At 42.5% G+C, this 19,604-nt stretch overlaps 2 protein-coding genes across 2 annotated transcripts in view; both read right to left on the bottom strand.

The window, feature by feature from the left end:
* Positions 1-738: 738 nt before the first annotated feature.
* Positions 739-7,377, bottom strand: LOC139551299 (MARVEL domain-containing protein 2-like). The gene is made up of 6 exons (XM_071362796.1): positions 7,219-7,377; positions 5,334-6,554; positions 3,632-3,840; positions 3,223-3,394; positions 2,862-2,912; positions 739-2,538 (listed from the first exon to the last, which is right to left on the bottom strand). The coding sequence occupies exons 2-6, from the start codon at positions 6,465-6,467 to the stop codon at positions 2,422-2,424; spliced, it is 1,683 nt and encodes a 560-aa protein (XP_071218897.1). The 5' UTR covers positions 6,468-6,554; positions 7,219-7,377; the 3' UTR covers positions 739-2,421.
* Positions 7,378-10,643: 3,266 nt separating this feature from the next.
* LOC139551298 (small conductance calcium-activated potassium channel protein 2-like) overlaps positions 10,644-19,604 on the bottom strand; it is a 57,711-nt gene continuing 48,750 nt past the window's right edge. The window contains exons 8-9 of the mRNA XM_071362795.1: positions 18,813-18,882; positions 10,644-16,447 (exon numbers count right to left, since the gene is read on the bottom strand). Coding sequence (XP_071218896.1) covers positions 16,142-16,447; positions 18,813-18,882 — 376 coding nt within the window. The 3' untranslated portion in view covers positions 10,644-16,141. The remainder of the gene's footprint in view (positions 16,448-18,812; positions 18,883-19,604) is intronic.

Below are 19,604 nucleotides of genomic sequence, written 5' to 3'. Positions count from 1 at the left end.
TTCACCAAATCGAGAATGAACAAAGTATCGCCAATACCAGGTTAGTTGAAAAATTATATGGTGCCGTTTTCCGTTAGCCAAGCCGTAATGTTGACTTTGGAGTCATCACATAACGGCGTTACAAGTCGTAACTACAAGAATGTGCACCCTACCTTCTCTTGTGGCTGCTCCAAAACGATCGCTCTCTCCTTCAAAATGTGGAGATATACGGAAAGGTGGAAGAGATATGACACTTCTGGAAGATTTTGTCATTTGCACCTGCTGTATAGGCTAGCTGCATAACTCTTTACATTAATAAATTTTTATTCAACACAAAACAAAGAAACTTGCTCAAATAAATGTTTATACATAAATTCTTATTGCCGCAGCTGGCACATAACGTTCTGAGAACCAGATGTTTCTTAGAGCTTGGTGAGGGCGTGGTTGTCCTATAGTTATTTTAAAAAAATAATGTTTACCTTTATTTAACTAGGCAAGTCAGTTAAGAACAAATTCTTATTTTCAATGATGGCCTAGGAACAGTGGGTTAACTGCCTGTTCAGAAAGACAGATTTGTACCATGTCAGCTCGGGGATTTGAATTTGCAACCTTTCGGGTACTAGTCCAACGCTCTAACCACTAGGCTACCCTGCCACCCCATTTTGCATACAACCTTCCCCCAACTTTCTGGGAATGGTGCAGGATAGTTGCATGGCTTTGGAACATTCTTAGCACATTTAAGGAAATTAACAAACAAACTTTATTTTCTTGATATTTTATTAATAATATAAGCCATTTAGCAGATGCATTTATCCTAAGCGACTTACACTCATGCGTGCATTCATTTAACGTATGGGTGGTCCTGGGAATCGAACCCACTAACCTGGCATTAGAAGTGCTATGCTCTACCAACTGAGATACAAATGAACATATTACTTATTTCTTTAACATAACCTTTCCTAAAATGTCAAACATTAAATGTTGGTAATGTTCTAGGAACGTTCTCCAACTGGTTTGACATTGGGAATATTCTCAAATAGTTCAGAGAATATTAACAAAAACAATTCTGTGGGAATTTTAGTACTTCAGCATAACATTTTCTACAGGTTTCCACGTGGTTCTATTTAAAGTTATGTTCTCAAATTGTTCAGAGAACGTTAAGAAAACGTTCCATAAAAAACACAATAAAACTTTAGTAACGTTCAGAGGATGTTCTAATAATGTTATTTAAAAACATATATATTCCGTTCTCAGCAGCAACAAAACTCCTTATCCTATATCTTGTTAAGTGTGTTCAGGTGTGTTGGCCGTCCCCACTAATTGGCCACACCTGATCTTAATGAGTGCTTGTTTCCTTTGAAATAGGGTCTATTTGAATAGACTTAAAGGAACAGCCTTTTATGCGTAAAAAAACATGGCACGCTATCTCCGTCCTGGTGACTTAGTGGACTTATAACAAGGATCAAGAACAAAAGATTATAGGTTTGGATCTCACTGATGCTGTGTCACAAGTAAAAAGAAATCTGTTTGCACGATTAATGCCTAAGGAAATTCATTTCCATGTGTCTTATTTGTGCTTGGAGTTCAAAAAAGTTAACCCAAAATAAGCTAGTAGTGTTATTAAAAGTCTTATTGAAACATTCAGTGAAAGTTTTAAGGAAGTTAATTAAAACCCTCCAGTTAACCAATAATTTCCATTATCAGAGCGTTAATAAAACCTCCTAGGAAAACATTCAAGGAACAAGGGTAAAACGTTCTCATAACCTCCCTGCAACCTAAAACTAAACGTTCCCAGAACAGGCGAAATTGTCACTTCTGTTCTCAGAGATTTTGTTTTTTAAACGTACAGTTTTACCGTTCAGGAAACGTATGACTTCATCTCCACAACCAATGTGGAACCAAAAACATACATTCCCACAACTTCCAAGGAACCAAATGTGCTAGCTGGGGCATGTCATTAGCCTATTGTTTTACAGCTTCAAATTGATTGCTGGTACTCAACTGCCCTTTTAGCATTTCATATTTTAAATTACATATGAAAAACTCTCCAAGGATTTGATAGTGTATTGCCCTGTAGGCCTACAAGTGTAAATGCAATGCTTGTCGATGCAATGGGAATTGACCCTGTTAGCATTGTTCACAAAAGTCCAAAGGTATGTACACAACTGCACTCCGTTTATGAGTTTATGAGTTCATTCACTTCATGACTGAAACTCACACACAATATTCGTGGGAAAGTCATCTTTACAGTAAGCACAAAAAATGTTGCAGGTTATAATGTAACAACACACAGTTTACTGATTTGTACAGCCATTTACTGAAACTTACTTAAGTAACACACCAAAAACACAATTAGTGCTGAAATAACAGTCTCACAGAGAAGACGTGACAGGAACAGAATAATAATGTCCCCTTTGTTCCCTCTGTGTACGCGTTATTTCTTCACGTCCGACCCTTTGCCATGGTGTCTTGGTCGAAATTGCGGATCCTGTTCTTGATGTGGCTTAATTTAGCTTTCAGATAGTCACATCGTTCCTTCTTCTCCAGGAAGGCAGGGTCCTGTGAAGTCACACAGAAACACACATCGTTTTGACTGCAGCTCTATCACTCCACCTCTCCCTCATAGCCCCAGATTTTGTTTGTAATGTAGATGTGGTAAATTACAATTTCCAGAGTCCCCATTTCAAAGTGGCAGCAATATTATTCGCATGAATGGGCAGTTTTATTGAAAAAGATAATACTACCTGGGTGTTTAAACAACAGTAACAATTCTAATAAATCTCAGTTAAATGTGAAAATGATTGCTGAATGATTTTTGGAATTGTTTCAGCGTGAGCGAGGAAACGTGAGAGGAATGTTAGGGACCTCTGCCCATCACTTACGCTCTTTTTTTGCTCGTACTTCTTCAAAATCCGCTGGATTCTCTTCTGCTCCTACAGACAGAACAAACATCCACAATTCAATTGGTTAAAAGGATGACAGATATTTATGTTTAAAAATAGTATCATCCAGACGTCACATGCTATTTTTAGTCGAAGCCTTTGCTCAGAACATGGAATGTAACATACCTCTTATTGATCAGTGGCCATGACGATGAGATAACAAAAATGCTACTTATATTGAGAAGTGCAGTTACACTTCCAGACAGAGGAAAGTTATTGTGGTGTATCTTATCATAGTGAGATTGAAAAAACACCATCAAACCTCAGGCCCAGATTTAAAGTGATCGATGAAATCACTCACCTCATGACTGTTGCCATCTTTGAGGAGTTTACCCATCATGGCATCCAGCTCTCTGAACTTCACGAGGGTGTCACTGATGTCTTTGTGAAGGTCCTTGTACTCCTGATACTGGTCGTTGAAGACAGCTTTGTATTTCTCCCTATCCTCCAAAGAGGAGATTTCTGGATACTTCCTTAAGGAATAAGACAAGACACAAGACTATGTTAGATAATGCTAATGTATTATTACCTGCCATACCATTACTACACCTAGCTTAATACATTTACACAAAATACGAGCGCTCTGTCATTTTAAAAGTCACTAATAACATTTGAGTCTGTCTCTCCGTATGCACCTCAGCTTAAGTGAGAGCCTGACATCCTTGCTCAAAATCTGTCTCAGGATATTAGGCATAGGTCCTCTCACTCACATGACATAATCTGCGATGACTCTGGGCTTCTGGGCGTACCCTGTGGGGATGGCTCTGTTCCGGCTGCCTGGCTCCTCTTGCTGAAAGTCTGTGATGTGGAGGAGTTTGGTTGCCCTCACTGAGCTGTCCATCTCATCCTCAAACACAATCCTCTTGGTCTGCGGATTGGGAGATTTGGTCTGAGCCACAGGGATGGGCCTCAGATGCTCCTGAAGCCAAAGTGGAAGCATAAGGTATCATGCAGCAACTCAAAGTATATTAGCTACCAGAGCATCCAATGACACATGTACACTGTGCTGAAAGAGTGAAAGCAACCTGTCTCCTTCTTACGCGATCCCTCTACAGTAGGGATGGGCAACTGGCAGCCCGCTGATCCCTTTTGTAGGCCCGAGGATTAAAAAAAAGAATTCAGTCGGGGTTACAGTTGAGAGTTAGAATAGTACAATACAAAAAGTTAAATTGCCAAAATGTTGTTGCGCATCAGTAGTCTTTCTCTTGTTATGTCAGTCACTGACTGACAGTCACTCAATTAGCCATGTCAGCTAACATTTTTTAGATCGGTAAATGAGTCTAGCCAGCTATCTAAACTTATTGTAATCATGGTCGAATTACCGACCGGGGGCCCCCATTTATTATGTTAGTCACTCTCACTCAGATTATATCATATTAAAAACTGTGAGAAAAAAAATCTGGTGGCACCTTAACTGGGGAGAACAGGCTTGTGGTAATGGCTGGAGTGGAGTCAGTGGAATGGTACATAATACATGCCATTCCATTTGCTCCGTTCCAGCCATTATTATGAGCCGTCCTCCCCTCAGCAGCCTCCTATAATCTCCACCCCATGGCAAAATGAGTAGAATTACAGGAAACTAGCTGTAAACTGCACATGTGGCTACTCAGACCCTCGAGCCACTTCGGCCCCTCATGATGAGTTCAGATTTTTTTGTGGCCCCCACCCCCATCCCTGCTCTACAGTAACTGCAACTGTGTGAAGTTATGTATGTAACTGTATGACATTGTTCAGCTTTATCTAAATAAATCATTTTAACGGTCTCCCTCCAGAGATGCAACACGTATGGTCGAGAATCATATTGTTCCTATATGTTGTCTTCAGTTGGCAAACTAAGCTCATTTGGTTACATTAGCTCAGCTGAATGATGTCTTATTAATGATTATCTTATTAATACATTATCTCTGTTGTTTTTTACCTATAGTTGGTTGCTGCGAGAACTGATAAGCTGGACTATTGAAAAACAGTAATAAACTTGGGCTGTAACAGCCAGCTGCACTGCTTTATGAAACAATGGTGTCCCCATACGTATCCACATGAGTAGATTCACTGCTGTTGTTTTGAGACCCAAGGCATTGTGGGCTCATTCCCAGTTCGTAACGGTACTTTCCGTGACCTCTAAGTGCTGATTGATCTGACACCCTTCCCACAACAACTTCCAGATGCCAATGGGCAAGCGAAATACCATGAGTCAGGTTCCTGCTGTAATAAGTGTCATACCTCAGTCAGAGGAAAGGGCAATGTAGAGAGTGTCAAATTAGATTAATACACTAGACATTAGATTAATACACTAAATGTACCTCACTTGAATGGTGAGATGCGTGTCTGCTAAATGACAACCCAATTTTTTTTTTTTAAAAGATGATAAAGGATCAGTGAGCACTGGGATTTAAAAGAAATCCAACCACCCACCTGGTTCTCAAAGAACTCCATCTCCCTGCGGGTGGCCTCGTGCCTCCACATCTTCAGACACACCAGGAAGCTGATGAGGTACATCAGCATGTTGATGAAGATGAAAGCCGTGCCAGCCATCTGGCCCCCGTCCACCCGACACAGGCTGGACATTATGGGGTTAATACCTATAGTCATGTAACACAAACCCCCACGGTTGAGATCATTCAGGTACACGATACCAGCAGCCATGTAGAGGAGGAACAGGGCGACGTTGATGACGCCTTCAGTGAGAGGCCACCAGGGTGAGTCCAGGAGGATGGTGCGGTAGTACATAGTCAGCCCTATTACCAGTAGGAGGATGGTTACAATCCACACCACCCCAACCACCGCTATCACGAATAGAGTCATAGGTCCATTATAGGACTTCCCCGATGTGCCATATCCATTGTTATACGCACCATTGTACAGTCCATACGCGTTCGACCACTCACTGTCCTTATGGATGTAGGCACAGACACAGGCAAGGACCATACCCCCAAAGAGAAGCTCAAACCCAGCCAGGAGTCTCAGTAACCCAGGCCATGATTTCATATAGGAGTATTTCAGCTTGTAGACCTCCACCTTCTCAGCATAATACTCAGCTGGATGGATACTGGTCAGCTCTGATTCCTCTGGAAGATAATGGAGTAGGTCATTATCTATAGGAACGTCCCTCAACAAGGGCCTATGGGAACTCTTGCTGGAGGTCCCCAGTGAGTCCTGAGTGTCCCAGTACCTCCTCTCCAGTATGGGACTGACAGGTGGACTCACCCTGGTCCCATTGGGCACAATCTTGACCCCTGTGGAGCCCAGGTCAGAGTCAGCATCCCCATTGCTCCATTTCTGGAGAATACTGCCCCATGATTGGGGGAGGAGAGTTCTCAACCTGTTCTTAAGGGTCCCCTCGTCCCCACCACCCCCCACTCCTTGTACAGATGGGGGAGTGCTGGATGAGTGGGCAGTGGAGTTTGCGTCATCTGAAAGGTCGTCATCTAAGGCCCTCTGAGGTGTTAGCTCCAGCGGGGCATTGTTCAAGGAGTTTTTCTTCAAAGAGGAGTTCCCATCCACACTCTCCGGGTCTCCTCTCTTGAATATCTTATTCCAGCTTTTCATACTATGGGCTGATATACAGTAAGGGGGCTCTGGGTTTAGTTAATCATTGAGGATGGAAGAAAGATACCATTTCTTGTCGTAGAGGAACTGTGTGAATCAAAGAGGAGCAAAAACACAACAGGGTTAGGCCTATCGTAATAAGGATTTAGCATTTTTGAATACGTGTGTTGTGTATTTTTTTTGCTTGTAATAATGGCTGATATTGACAAACTTTTCGACCAATTAATCCTATATGACATCATTTTCTACTCAATCCCCTTTATGATGTAGCACAGATAAGTTATATGTCAGCTGTAAATAGTGCTCCACAAGAATCTTTGATCTTAAGAAAGAAAATGACCATGGTGGAATGTTTGTGAAACACTTTTTTTCTTTACAGCGTTAGGAAAGCAGCACACAATAGCCTCTCACAGGGCTAGAGGAAAACTCATTTATCACATTGTGCAGTCAAAGTCGCTCACAACTCAAAAAAGTAGAAAACCAAATTGCTTTATGGTCCGAACCGTGCATTTTTACAGTCGGCTACTCAACACACAAGACAGAAGAGACTTAAAACGGACCTTTGGCTCCTTCACAATAAATGTACACTTAGGCTTAACGTCTACACAAATTATCAACTTATAACTGTCAACATAAAACCTTCAAATAAAGTCTTAAATAAATCACTTGAGGATTTTATTTACAGTGAAAATCTGATTTATATAACATAATGTGGAAGTTAAAAATGTCCTTTAAAATGTAGGCAGCTTACCTTGTTGTGGCTAAGTGCAAGCTCCACACTGGTCAGTTGTGAGTTTAGCAGACATTTGAGTGCTGTGAGGCAAAAACCCTTCTCAAAATGGATGCCTCTACAGCAGGCCCAGCCAAACCTTCTCAGGTGACTCAGTTTTGTTATTGCAGGCTGTTGAGCTGAGAGGGAAGCAGAGCTTAAACATTAAACCTGAACAGCCTTCTGTTAATGCTGCTGATTGGCTGGCACCGCTAGACTCATTTCTGTGGGAGAACAGCTATACACTTCTCTGACGCTCAGTGTATTTTACATCAACAGATGTTTTGAATGTGTTTAAGAAGAGAACAGACTTCACATTTCCCTATGAAAGAATTACGTTTATTCTGAAAAGGTTATCTCTGGTAATACAAAATACATGTTAAACATTTATCGGGGGCATCCCCTCAGTTTGATATCAATCAAATGGTATTAATCACATTACAACCACTATCTAAGATCTACAAAATAGCTTATCCCATTATCTATAATTCTATTCTATTATCATAATCTAAACAGAGTCAAGTCTGGCACTAGAGGGCACCATACTCCAGTTCTGAGAGCATAACCCCAGCAGCCATGTACCTGCCTCTCCTGCCTCTGTTTCCTCAGTCATGTACTGTATAAAAAGGCTTTGGGCTTTCTCCGTCTGATTTGAACATGGCTAGACTACAGGTCTGTCTTTACTCACTTTCAGATTTGTCAGGTTCAGTGCCGAGCCTGAATCCCTCCGTGCCTCGATCCAAACCAGCAGCTAGTAACACCTCACCTGTAGTGAGGAGTTTCCCTCCAGGGTTGGAATGATTTAGGAACTGCTGATGCTGAGCTAACTAGATCTTGCTTCCCCTGGAATGCCTAGACTGAAATAGAAAGTAAGGCATGACATTTGGGCCTCATGCTTGCCTCTGTGTCTGTGTTCTTCAGAATCTGCCGTGACTGTAACATTAGTCAAAAACAATGGCCAGCGCCACCTGTATTGAGCCATCCATCAGTCAATCAATCCGATTCCATCCTGCACCACTCACAGAGGTTGATGTTACATTCCACACCATTTCTGTATGGAATTAGATTTTTTTTTTTTAAGTAATGTTATCAAGATATTATCGTCTTCTCTCAACAATGCACATAGATCAACTCCATTCCGTTGCACCTCACTGACACTCCAACTGACATTATCATGAGGACATGAGAGTGCGTTGCGCAATGACATTGTTTTATCATCCAGCTAGCTTTTCCTCCATGGTCAACAGTATTGTACAATATTAAGAACGTACCCTAAGCTCACTCCACAGCTAGCTTGAAATGCCACCTTTTGGGTGGCTCAAACTGTTGGAATGTTGTCGAGGAGCGCGGCCGCGTGTGTTAGCAAAGCAGAGTTCCCGAGTTTGAGCCAGGTATGAGCCGAATATTGCGGGGAAGTGGTACTCGTTAAGCAAAGCAACGTGACGTTTGTTCCATGTGCACATTTATATGGGGAGAAACCTCAAGGCAAGGTCATCTGAAGTGAATAGCCCCAACCCCCTCACATAGAACCTCCTACCCCCTGAGTGAGCACTGTATCCCCCCCCCCCCACGGTCTTACCTGGCCTCAAGCCACCTCATCTGGTCCTGTCCTCTGCTGTCCTCTGTGCTGACACCACAGGGGCATGTTCAGTTTGGAACACATAGACATGGAATGCATAGAATAGATATGAATCTCTTTTCCAGGTGGCAGTGGATCTTGTCTGTTATGTACATTATGCTTCTAGTCAGCTGCTGTTGATGTTGTGTTTTTGAGCAACGTGATGGTCACTTGTTCAGTTGAGAACAACGTTGAGAGCATTGCAGATAGAAATGTAACGTAGATAGAGAATGAACAGTTGGGAACTCTATTCCACATGACAGAGGATCAGAGCTGTTCTTTACATTACGTTTCTCTGTAACTGATATTATGTTTTTGCTCTAAGTGACTTTCCCTGTTTATTAAACGGTATTGGTATCTCTGATACTGAGTTTGATCACTGAGTAGAGGTTGTTGTAAGGGATGACAAAACACCAATTTAGACGGCCTCCGAGTGATGCAAGTGTTCGATATTACTGTACATGGACACGTTCTAAAAAAAACAATATGCAACATTTTAAAATTGTGAGATATGATCATGGATCTGAATCGCTGGCCTTGGTTGGAGCGATTGTGCCAGATGGAGGACATGTCCAACAAACATGCACACACTGCTTCATGGCTCCGGTCCTGACGCATGGCTCAGGGCACCGGAATGGGCCTCTCTCTCCCTCGTCACAGCTAAATGAAGCAGAGGAGCCACGGCATCCTGCCACAGACAAGCTCATTTGTAACGTTTCATCCTGTTTCCCTCAGACCTCCGAGTGAGCAGGATGATGGATACAGAAATGGGAGACGCTCGCTCAAAGAAACATCTCCACAGGAAGCCCGTATACTTCTCCTCCAACTCACCACTGTCCATCGAAAAAAGACAGAAAATATAGATACATTCCTATCCTCTTTGATGTCCCCAAGTGTATGCCCAACCATGTTAGTGGAAAGTGATTGGAGGAGTATAAGCATATTGCAGCTGGTAGTAGCCTCCAGGGCAGACAGGGAGAGGCAGTGGGCACATAATTCCATAAATGACTTCCTATGCCAGCGCTGGCGACCCAAAGGGACCTTTTTACACTTCAAGGCCTCTGTGAGTGTTGCGTAATACCGAGGGGTGAGTGGCCACACTTATTGGGAAAAAAGGTGTGTCATGATCTCTCCCATGATTGGCCACTCTGTATATAATTAGCATCAGGGGATCGTTTTATATATGTAAACATAAATAGCCTCTTTAAGACGGGCCTGTACATTAGTGGGCGTGCCCCCGTAGCCTGTCCATTTGTGACGACAGCTCATAGTTCACCTTAGAATGGGGCCTAAGCAGCCAGATGTCCCCTGGAGGACTGTGTTTATGTTTCAATACAGACTCCGGTAATGTTTTAGGACATTCCCCTCCACAGGATTTATTTACAGGAGTAGCACACGTTTTCTGTGGCTGACACAGCACCATTCTGGCTCTCCGTCGGCACTTGGCACAGCATGTTCCAGTTTCTCTGCTCCTGGGGGCTCCACTCAAAAACAAATGTGCTCATGAGAGGTTGGGGGAAAACTGTCAAATATGGATTTACAGAACTGATGCCAAACACACATTCAGTTACAAATACCACATGAAATGTGTTATGATGATACCTTATTCTATCAAAAGGGAATCTGAGGTGCAGTATGTACTGTAGGTGTGGTTGTAGAGGTAGTGAGGGTGATCAGTACCACACACTTGTTTAACTTAGAAGTATTTACAGTACTATTTACACTGTCAAAAAAGAATTATTTCAAAATATTATTTATCCCAATGTTTGTCAAAGATTGGAGAGCGAAATCATAGCTGAAGATAGTCTTTAATGACCAGACGTTCTCCTCTTTGTGGTACAACTGTTACCTGCAAATGAAAGAACAACAAACTGTATACAGAGCACATACTATCCCCGATTGCCATCCATTAAAGCTGGTTCATTCCGCTACTACAAATGCATTATGTGGCAGTGTACACATAATAATGGTATACTTTACTTTTCGAGTTTTCATCCTGTTTAACCCAGTTTAAACATAGTCAGATGCCAGCCTGTTATCTTTGATAGACCTACGAATTCTTTATTATATTCAGATTATTAGCCGAACCAGATATTATCAGCATATTAATATGAATTTCCCTCTCTCTCTTTGCAAATTTCTTGCATTTTTAGCGAGGACTCCATTTTCAGAAAACGAGGACTCTATTTTGCTGTAACAGCTATTGTAATGATGTTTCGGCAGTTAGCGTGTAGAAAAACCCTGGGGCATGTCATAAGGAAATATAATGTCTCGAACTGAGTTCTCTAGTATAATGTGAAATACAGAGAGCAATACCCTCTCTATACATTACTTTATTATTTATATTTCTGTAATGTTCTGAACATTGCGCCCCGCTGCATCTGCCCCTGCGTTATTACATTAGTCCCATTTGCTCCGTGACTTCCACAATGAGGTCATATTCACGGGACACCCACTCTTGCTGCTTCCAAACCCCATGGGGCAAAACAGAAATCTGCCAGTAAATTAGGTATAGCTCCAGTCTTCCTCTCTGCAAGCTGCAGTACCTCTACTTTCTGGGGAGGACATTCAAGCACCTGTGATGTCTGTTTACTGGTACGGCAACTGCTCAGCCCACAACCGGAAGACTCTCCAGAGGGTAGTGCGGTCTGCACAACGCATCACTGGGGGCAAACTACCTGCCCTCCAGGACACCTACACCACCCGATGTCACAGGAAGGCCATAAAGATCATCAAGGACAACAACCACCCGAGCCACTGCCTGTTCACCCCGCTATCATCCAGAAGGCGAGGTCAGTACAGGTGCATCAAAGCAGGGACTGAGAGACTGAAAAACAGCTTCTATCTCAAGGCCATCAGACTGTTAAACAGCCACCACTAACATTGAGTGGCTGCTGCCAACATACTGACTCAACTCCAGCTCACTTTAATAATGGAAATTTATAAAAAAATGTATCACTAGCCACTTTAAACAATGCCACTTAATATAATGTATATGTATATACTGTACTCTATATCATCTACTGCATCTTGCCATCTTTATGTAATACATGTATCACTAGCCACTTTAAACTATGCCACTTTTATGTTTACATACCCTACATTACTCATCTCATATGTATATACTGTACTCGATACCATCTACTGCATCTTGCCTATGCCGTTCTGTACCATCACTCATTCATATATCTTTATGTACATATTCTTTATCACTTTACACTCGTGTGTATAAGGTAGTAGTTGTGAAATTGTTAGGTTAGATTACTCGTTGGTTATTACTGCATTGTCGGAACTAGAAGCACAAGCATTTCGCTACTCTCGCATTAACATCTGCTAACCATGTGTATGTGACAAATAAAATTTGATTTGATTTGATTTGGTGCTCAACTAAGTATCACGTACTAAATACAATCTGGAGAGGGACATGGGGGTTCCCCCATCTATTGACCGAATTTTCACACCTTCAAAACGGTTGTTGAAGCAAAAACATAATGAAAAATATAATTCATTGTGGAGCTTTTATTTTCGGTGATGACAGATGAAGGAGTTAAATCTCAAACATACAAGGAGGGTAACCCCGGTATGCTTGGAACAGGTGAGAGCACAATGGAGTAGCCCTCCAATCATCTTGAAGGTGCAACACTGATTTAAAGAGAGACCGTACGTAATGGAGTGATATCCCTCAGTTGGAGAGGATGGTTAGAGTGTTGGGGGGGGGCAGGGAAGAGTCATGCTTGATTAAATCAAGTTAAAAAAAATACAAATAACAAGATTCACGCTTGATTAAGTCCAATTCACATCAACCTGAACATGTTATTAAACCAAGAGCTCTCTCTCTGGACAGCCTGACCGCTAGAGGACGCTTACAGGTACAAACTTGGTCGACTGGTCGGAGGAAGTCAGACTACAACGTCTAACCGACTTGCTGACATGGTTTGTTCTCCTTACTAAAGCCATATCGTAATACAGTGTTCTCTTGAGTGATAACGTAAAAATATATATTTTTTAATGGGAGATCCATTACCTTTTTGAAGGAGGTCAAGGTAATGAGTATCTTGGACACCTTGGTACTGTGAGCCAATTTACTGTCTATAACCATCCAAGTATTTATTTAGTACTTTTTTATATTTACAGTACCAGTCGAAAGTTTGGACACACCTACTCATTCCAGGGTTTTTCTTGATTCTTACTATTTTCTACATTGTAGAATAATAGAAGACATCAAAACTATGAAATAACACATGGAATCATGTAGCAACCAAAAAAGTGTTAAACAAATCAAAACGTATTTTAGATTGTTCAAAGTATCCACCCTTTGCCTTGATGACAGCTTTGCACACTCTTGGCATTCTCTCAACCAGCTTCATGAGGAATGCTTATCTAACAGTCTTGAAAGAGTTCCCACATATGCTGAGCACTTGTTGGCTGCTTTTCCTTCACTCTGCGGTCCAACTCATCCCAAACCATCTCAATTGGGTTGAGGTCGGGTGAAGGCCAGGTCATCTGATGCAGCACTCCATCACTCTCCTTCCTCGTGAAATAGCCCTTACACAGCCTGGAGGTGTGTTTTGGATCATTGTCCTGTTGAAAACAAATGATAGTTCCACTAAGCGCAAACCAGATGGGATGGCGTATCGCTGCTGAATGCTGTGGTAGCCATGCTGGTAAAGTGTGCCTTGAATTCTAGATACATCACTGACAGTGTCACCAGCAAAGCACTCCCACACCATCACACATGCAGAGATCATCCATTCACCTACTCTGCGTCTCACAAAGACACGGCGGTTGGAACCAAAAATCTCAAATTTCGACTCATCAGACCAAAGGACAGATTTTCACTGGTCTAATGTCCATTGCTCGTGTTCCTTGGCCCAAGCAAGTCTCTTCTTATTATTGGTGTCCTTTTGTAGTGGTTTCCTTGCAGTAATATTGGGGCTCCCGAGTGGCGCAGCGGTCTAAGGCACTATATCTCAGTGCAAGAGGCGTCACTGCAGTCCCTCGTTCGAAACCAGGCTGCATCATATCCAGACGTGATTGGGAGTCCCATAGGGCGGCGCACAATTGGCCCAGTGTCGTCCGGGTTTGGCCGGGGTAGGCCGTCATTGTAAATAAGAATTTGTTCTTAACTGACTTGCCTAGTTAGATAAAGGTAAAAATAAATAAATAATTGACCATAGAAGCTTGATTCACACAGTCTCCTCTGAACAGTTGATGTTGAAATGTGTCTGTTACTTGAACTCTGTGAAGCACTTATTTGGGCTACAATCTGAGGTGCAGATAACTCTAATGAACATATCCTCTGCAGCAGAGTTGGGTCTTCCTTTCCCGTGGCGGTCCTCATGAGAGCCAGTCATCATAGCGCTTGATGGTTTTTGCGAATGCACTTTCAAAGTTCTTGACATTTTCTGGATTGACTGACCCTAAACTAATGATGGACTGTCGTTTCTCTTTGTTTATTTGAGCTGTTCTTGCCAAAATATGGACTTGGTCTTTTACCAAATAGGGCTATCTTCTGTATACCACCCCTACCTTGTCACAACACAACTGATTGGCTCAAAAGCACTAAGAAGGAAATAAATTCCACAAATTAACATTTAACAAGGCACATCTGTTAATTGAAATGCATTCCAGGAAGCTGGTTGAGAGAATGCCAAGAGTGTGCAAAGCTATCATCAAGGCAAAGGGTGGCTACTTTGAAGAATTTTAAATATAAAATATATTTGATTTGTTTAACACTTTTTTGGTTACTACATGATTCCATATTTGTTATTTCATAGTTTTGATATCTTCACTATTATTCTACAATGTAGAAAATAGTAAAAATCAAGAAAAACCCTGGAATGAGTAGGTGTGTCAAAACTTTTGACTGGTACTGTATATACGTATATATATATATTTATTTATTTTCATTTTAAAACAGGGAATGCATTTGTTATACAGTAACACATTACTGAAACTCTCTAGATTTACAACTATAGAAATTCTAGTTTCCTAATAAAAAAGAAATCTCTGTAAAAAAAACAAAAAAACAACAAAAGTAGCATAAAATCTAAATGTAAATTTTCAAGCCATCCAAAAGGTTTTGCTCCATCGTAATTTTTGCACAGAACCATGCAAGGGGTGGGGTTGGTTTCTCAGTTCGGTCAGTATAGTGTGCCTGTCGCCATTTACCAGCAGACGTCAAGCCATGCCATTATCTGAAGACCTGTGGAAGCTCTGATTTGTAGTGATGGAAAAAGTAGACTACATTTCATAGTTTTGTGTGAGCATGAGTGCACAGCATCGAGCTTGAAGTGAACTCTCTCTCTCAGACACATTCTCACTCGTTTTTCTCTCTCTCACTCTCTTTCTCTCTGACCTATTCAGATTTTAGTGGTTAGTATAAGTAGAAAAAGAAGAAAGAACGTTTTCAAAACATTTAGAGATATTGTGTAATGGAGGCAACGTTATGCATTACATTAAGACAATTTCTTTGAGTTTTTGAAGAGGAATGTATCTGAAAAAGGAATGCAATGCTTGTATTCAGAGTGTTAATTAACATCATAAAAAAACTTGCTCTGAAATTAGTAATTAAATAACCCTCTACTATTTGTACATTCAGGCACTGAAAAATCATGTCAATATGTAACTAAAAAAGATAGTCACACTCAACTTTCCCTTGGTAAGAACAAGGGAACTGAAACTTTGAAATTGGCATTCGTGTAAATGTTCCTACTCAGTAGTAATGTCATGTGCATTCCCCTTGCTCTCCTTTTGTATGACCCCCCCCCCCCCCTTTAAGTGCGTTTCAATACTGAACTGACGTCAGAGCTTTCAGAGGCCCTCTTAAACCGCCACCTTGACTTACGGGGAAAAAAAGGCAAATGTCCACCGTTTTTAAGTTTCCCTCCGTGCAGACGCAGGTGTCCTCTGTCCTCCAGGCAGCCCCCCCACCCCACCCAGGTGTGATAGCCAGCTCTCACCCCAGCAAACCTGAACTCAGTCAGTTTAACTATACAAGGGCTTTTACAAAAAAAGCTAACTTGAACAGCCATACAATGGCTAAAAAATAAACCATATCTCTACTTGTCTCGGTTTAAGTCATTTAGGTTGTTGTTTAGTGGATGTGTCGAAGTTTTCACTCATTGGAGCCGTTTCCAGTTCAGTCCTGCCCTGGGAGTTCAGTCACAGCGGTGTTGGTTTTTGGATGTGAAGGCAGAGGGGGTTTAGGGGGGTTAGGGGAACGTTATGGGGCTCCAAAGGAGAAGTTGTTGTCGGGGGTGGTGCGGTTTAGGGCAGGTTCAAGGGCTAGCCGCTGTCAGAGGAGGTGTGCGGCGCCGTGGAGGGCGAGCGGCGCCGGCGGGCGGTGGAGGTCCAGGAGCGCTCTGAGCGTTCGGAGCGCTCTGAGCCCAGCGAGGCAGGCCGGAAGCGGTGCAGGAAACCGTCCAGAAATTCCTGCTGCTGCTGGGTTATGGCTTGGGAGATGAGGCAGGGCAGCGCCTGTAGGCTGCCCGTCACCGAGTCCAGCTTGTCCTCCAGCATGCCGATGCGCTTGTCCAGCTCCTCGCTGCGCTCCTGCAGCTCCGACACCAGGTCGTACATCACGTTCTGGGTCTGCAGGAGGAGAGAGAGGTGGTGATGGATCTATTACGGTATACTGTATGCTAACTGAATTTACTGTGTATATAAAAATGTCGTAGTCGTTTGACAGTCGTCATAAATTGCACTAAAACGTAAATATTGTATTCTATCAGTATTATTGTATGGTGCATCTTTCTGCCAACGAGCCAAAGATAGAAATTAGCCTAGTAGCTTTGATCTCACATCAGTTGTGCATGACCCCTTACGAGGTAATAATGAACAAATGAATGAATAAATAAATAATGTTAGAGTAAACAAGCAAACAACTAGAATCTGAATCTAAGGATCTCAATATCAGAGTTGACAGGAAAGAGAAAAATATCTGTGGTAGAAGGGGTAGTAACTAGGGCAAGAACAGATTGATGGGGATCTTTTTTTTATCAGCTATTTCTAAACACTCAATCACTGAAAGTGTATTCATATACAGCAGGGTTGCCCAACTGGTGTGATTTTGTTTCATTCAAATATGATATATGTTTGTGCTACAAGCGGTCAATTTGCAGTCTACAAATGATTATGTTCCGGCACCCTAACCATCCGCTCAACAAAAAATCATCTCACACATGAGTCTAGTTGATGATCCCTGATATACATATGCATTTTGGAAGTGTTCTACATCTGTAAATTCCACCGGTCCTAGTTCTGGGACAATTCAGGATCAAGGATGTCTTGTCAAAATGTAGACTAATAGCCATGCAGTTAAATTAATGAGAGAATACATATCTCTGAGCTAATTGGTCATTTTTCATCATCATTATATATCTGTCATTAACAGAATCATAAAAAGCAAAGCCCTTCTGTGTGTTTAACTGAACAGGCTACTACCCAGCAAACAGGGGGCGTTCTATAGACATTAAGCAACGTTCCTATAAGGTCCCTTTAAGGGCTTTGGCGAACGTTCTGAGAACGTTCTAGGAACATTTGAACATGATGTTAACCTTGGGACTATAAGAGGACATTCAGTTTATGTCCATTAGGGAATGATACGTAAAGGTTCCTATTTGGTTCTGATAGGACGTTATCCATGGAACATTTAATGACCACAAGGGGACGTCGCATGATGGTCCCAAGGGAACGTTCTCTGGGGACCTTTGTCTAGTTCCTTGTAAGTTACCAGGATGTCCGTGAGGACCATGTCTCAGTTTTACTAGTATGTTCTTGGTACATTGTGTCATGGTCCTCAAAAATCTCCAGGAGACCTTGACACAACATCCCAAGAATGTTCTAAAAATGGCCTCGGGGACGTCCCCAGTACAAATCGGGAACTAGACAAAACCTCCAGGGGACCATGACACAACATCTCAAGAACATTTAAAAAACGTCCTTGGGGATGTCCCCAGAACAAACTTGGGAACTAGATAAAACTGTTGTCACACCCTGATCTGTTTCACCTGTCCTTGTGCTTGTCTCCACCCCCCTCCAGGTGTCGCCCATTTTACCTTTGCCCCACTACTCTGGATTACCGACCTCTGCCTGACCTGACACTGAGCCTACCTGCCGTCCTGTACCTTTGCCCCACTACTCTGGATCATCGACCCCTGCCTGCCTTGACCTGTCGTTTGCCTGCCACTGTTGGTGTAATAAACACTGTTACTCCAACACAGTCTGCACTTGGGTCTACCTGAAATGTGATAACCGGCAGGAGACTATGACAGAAAATCCCTTGAATGTCCTAAAAACGTCCTTGGGGATGTTCCCAGAACAAACCGGGAAAATAGACAAAACCTCCAGGTGAACATGACAGAACATTCTAAGAACGTCCCATAAACATCCTTGGGGACGTCCCCGGAACAAACTGGGAACTAGACAAAAACATCCACGAGTCAATGATACAACGTCCTAAAAACATCCTAAAATCGGAACAAACTAGGAACTAGACAAACCCTCCACAGGACCATGACCCAACATCCCAAGAAAATCAAAAAATTGTCCTTGGGGATGTCCTGGGAATAAACCGGGAACTACACAAAACCTCCACAAGACCATGACACAACGTACTGACGACTAAAGGCGACCATTTTGCGAGGTTCCGGGGACGTCCTAACGACTCATTTTTGTTTTGCAGGGTAATGACTACTGAGAAGTTTGAATAACGCACATACAGTTGCAGAGTTTACCTGTTATTTACATGGCTATCCAATGCTATATCCCCTAGGACTAGACAGACTGCTTTAACCACATGTGTAGAGAGAGGGGTGGGGGTCCGGCAGTGCAAACACACATTAAAGCACCATCTTCTGAACATTTTAAAACAGACACCTGGAGTGCAAATGCCACCCACATCAATGCAGTGGCTGGCAGCCAGCTGCGGCCCTTTGAAAAACCCCAGTCTTCTTACCTTCGCCAGGTCCACTAGCGTGTTGGCCTGATCGTTGAGTTTCCTCTGCTCCATCTTTACACTGCGTAGTCTGGGCAGAGGCAGGGGGGTTGGAGTGGGGAGAGAGTGGGGATAGAGGGCAGGGGTTGGTTGGTCGGTCATCAGGGTGAAGGTGGATGGGTGGAAGGGGGGGGAAGAAGCAACACATCTTTGTCAGGAGAACGCTCTCTGAGAGCACGTGGAGGAGAGAGAGCCTGCATGCATATATAAGCATTCCCAGTCTTGATCATCGCCATACCAACACATGCAAAAATGCAAAGAAATCTATGAGTCAAAACAAAATAAGTCTGTCCCCCACACATTTCTGTCAATAAAAATGTATAAATAAAGCCTTTCATAAAGGTGACATGCCTCTGTATGCTTCCAGCTGTCACACCTTTCCAACTAGCTCAGTGGCAAGCCGTCAGAGAAACATCAGTCATTGGGTGAGCTTGCAATGACTTGTGAGTGACGTGCACTTATGGTGTGGAGGGTGCTAGTGGGGGAAGGGCCAGAGCCTGTGAATGTGACATACAATCATTCTTGCAGTGGCACTTTAAATTCAATCTATGGCACCGACCGATAAAACACAGTGGTTACGTTAAATTACTTTGTTGATTTATGATTTTGATGTACTACACTTCCTATAACACTGATCGTCTTGATCAGGTCGCCCTTGGAAATGAGATTCCTTATCTAGGATAAGGTAAATAAAGGTTCAAGAATGGTGTAGCGCTTTCAATGAATACGGAAATACCTTGGAGATTTGTGCGT

This window comes from Salvelinus alpinus, chromosome 23 (assembly GCF_045679555.1).
Source record: "Salvelinus alpinus chromosome 23, SLU_Salpinus.1, whole genome shotgun sequence".
Classification (NCBI taxonomy): domain Eukaryota; kingdom Metazoa; phylum Chordata; class Actinopteri; order Salmoniformes; family Salmonidae; genus Salvelinus; species Salvelinus alpinus.
Note: the sequence above shows the minus strand (reverse complement) of the source record. Positions and strands in the feature narration are given on the sequence as shown.

Excerpts from the sequence above, each read along its gene's own strand:
- LOC139551299 (XM_071362796.1), bottom strand. The coding sequence starts at position 6,467 with ATGAAAAGCTGGAATAAGATATTCAAGAGAGGAGACCCGGAGAGTGTG. Across the intron at positions 2,913-3,222 it reads AAGATGGCAACAGTCATGAG|GAGCAGAAGAGAATCCAGCG; the intron begins GTGAGTGATTTC and ends TTCTGTCTGTAG. Across the intron at positions 2,539-2,861 it reads AGTACGAGCAAAAAAAGAGC|GACCCTGCCTTCCTGGAGAA; the intron begins GTAAGTGATGGG and ends GTGACTTCACAG.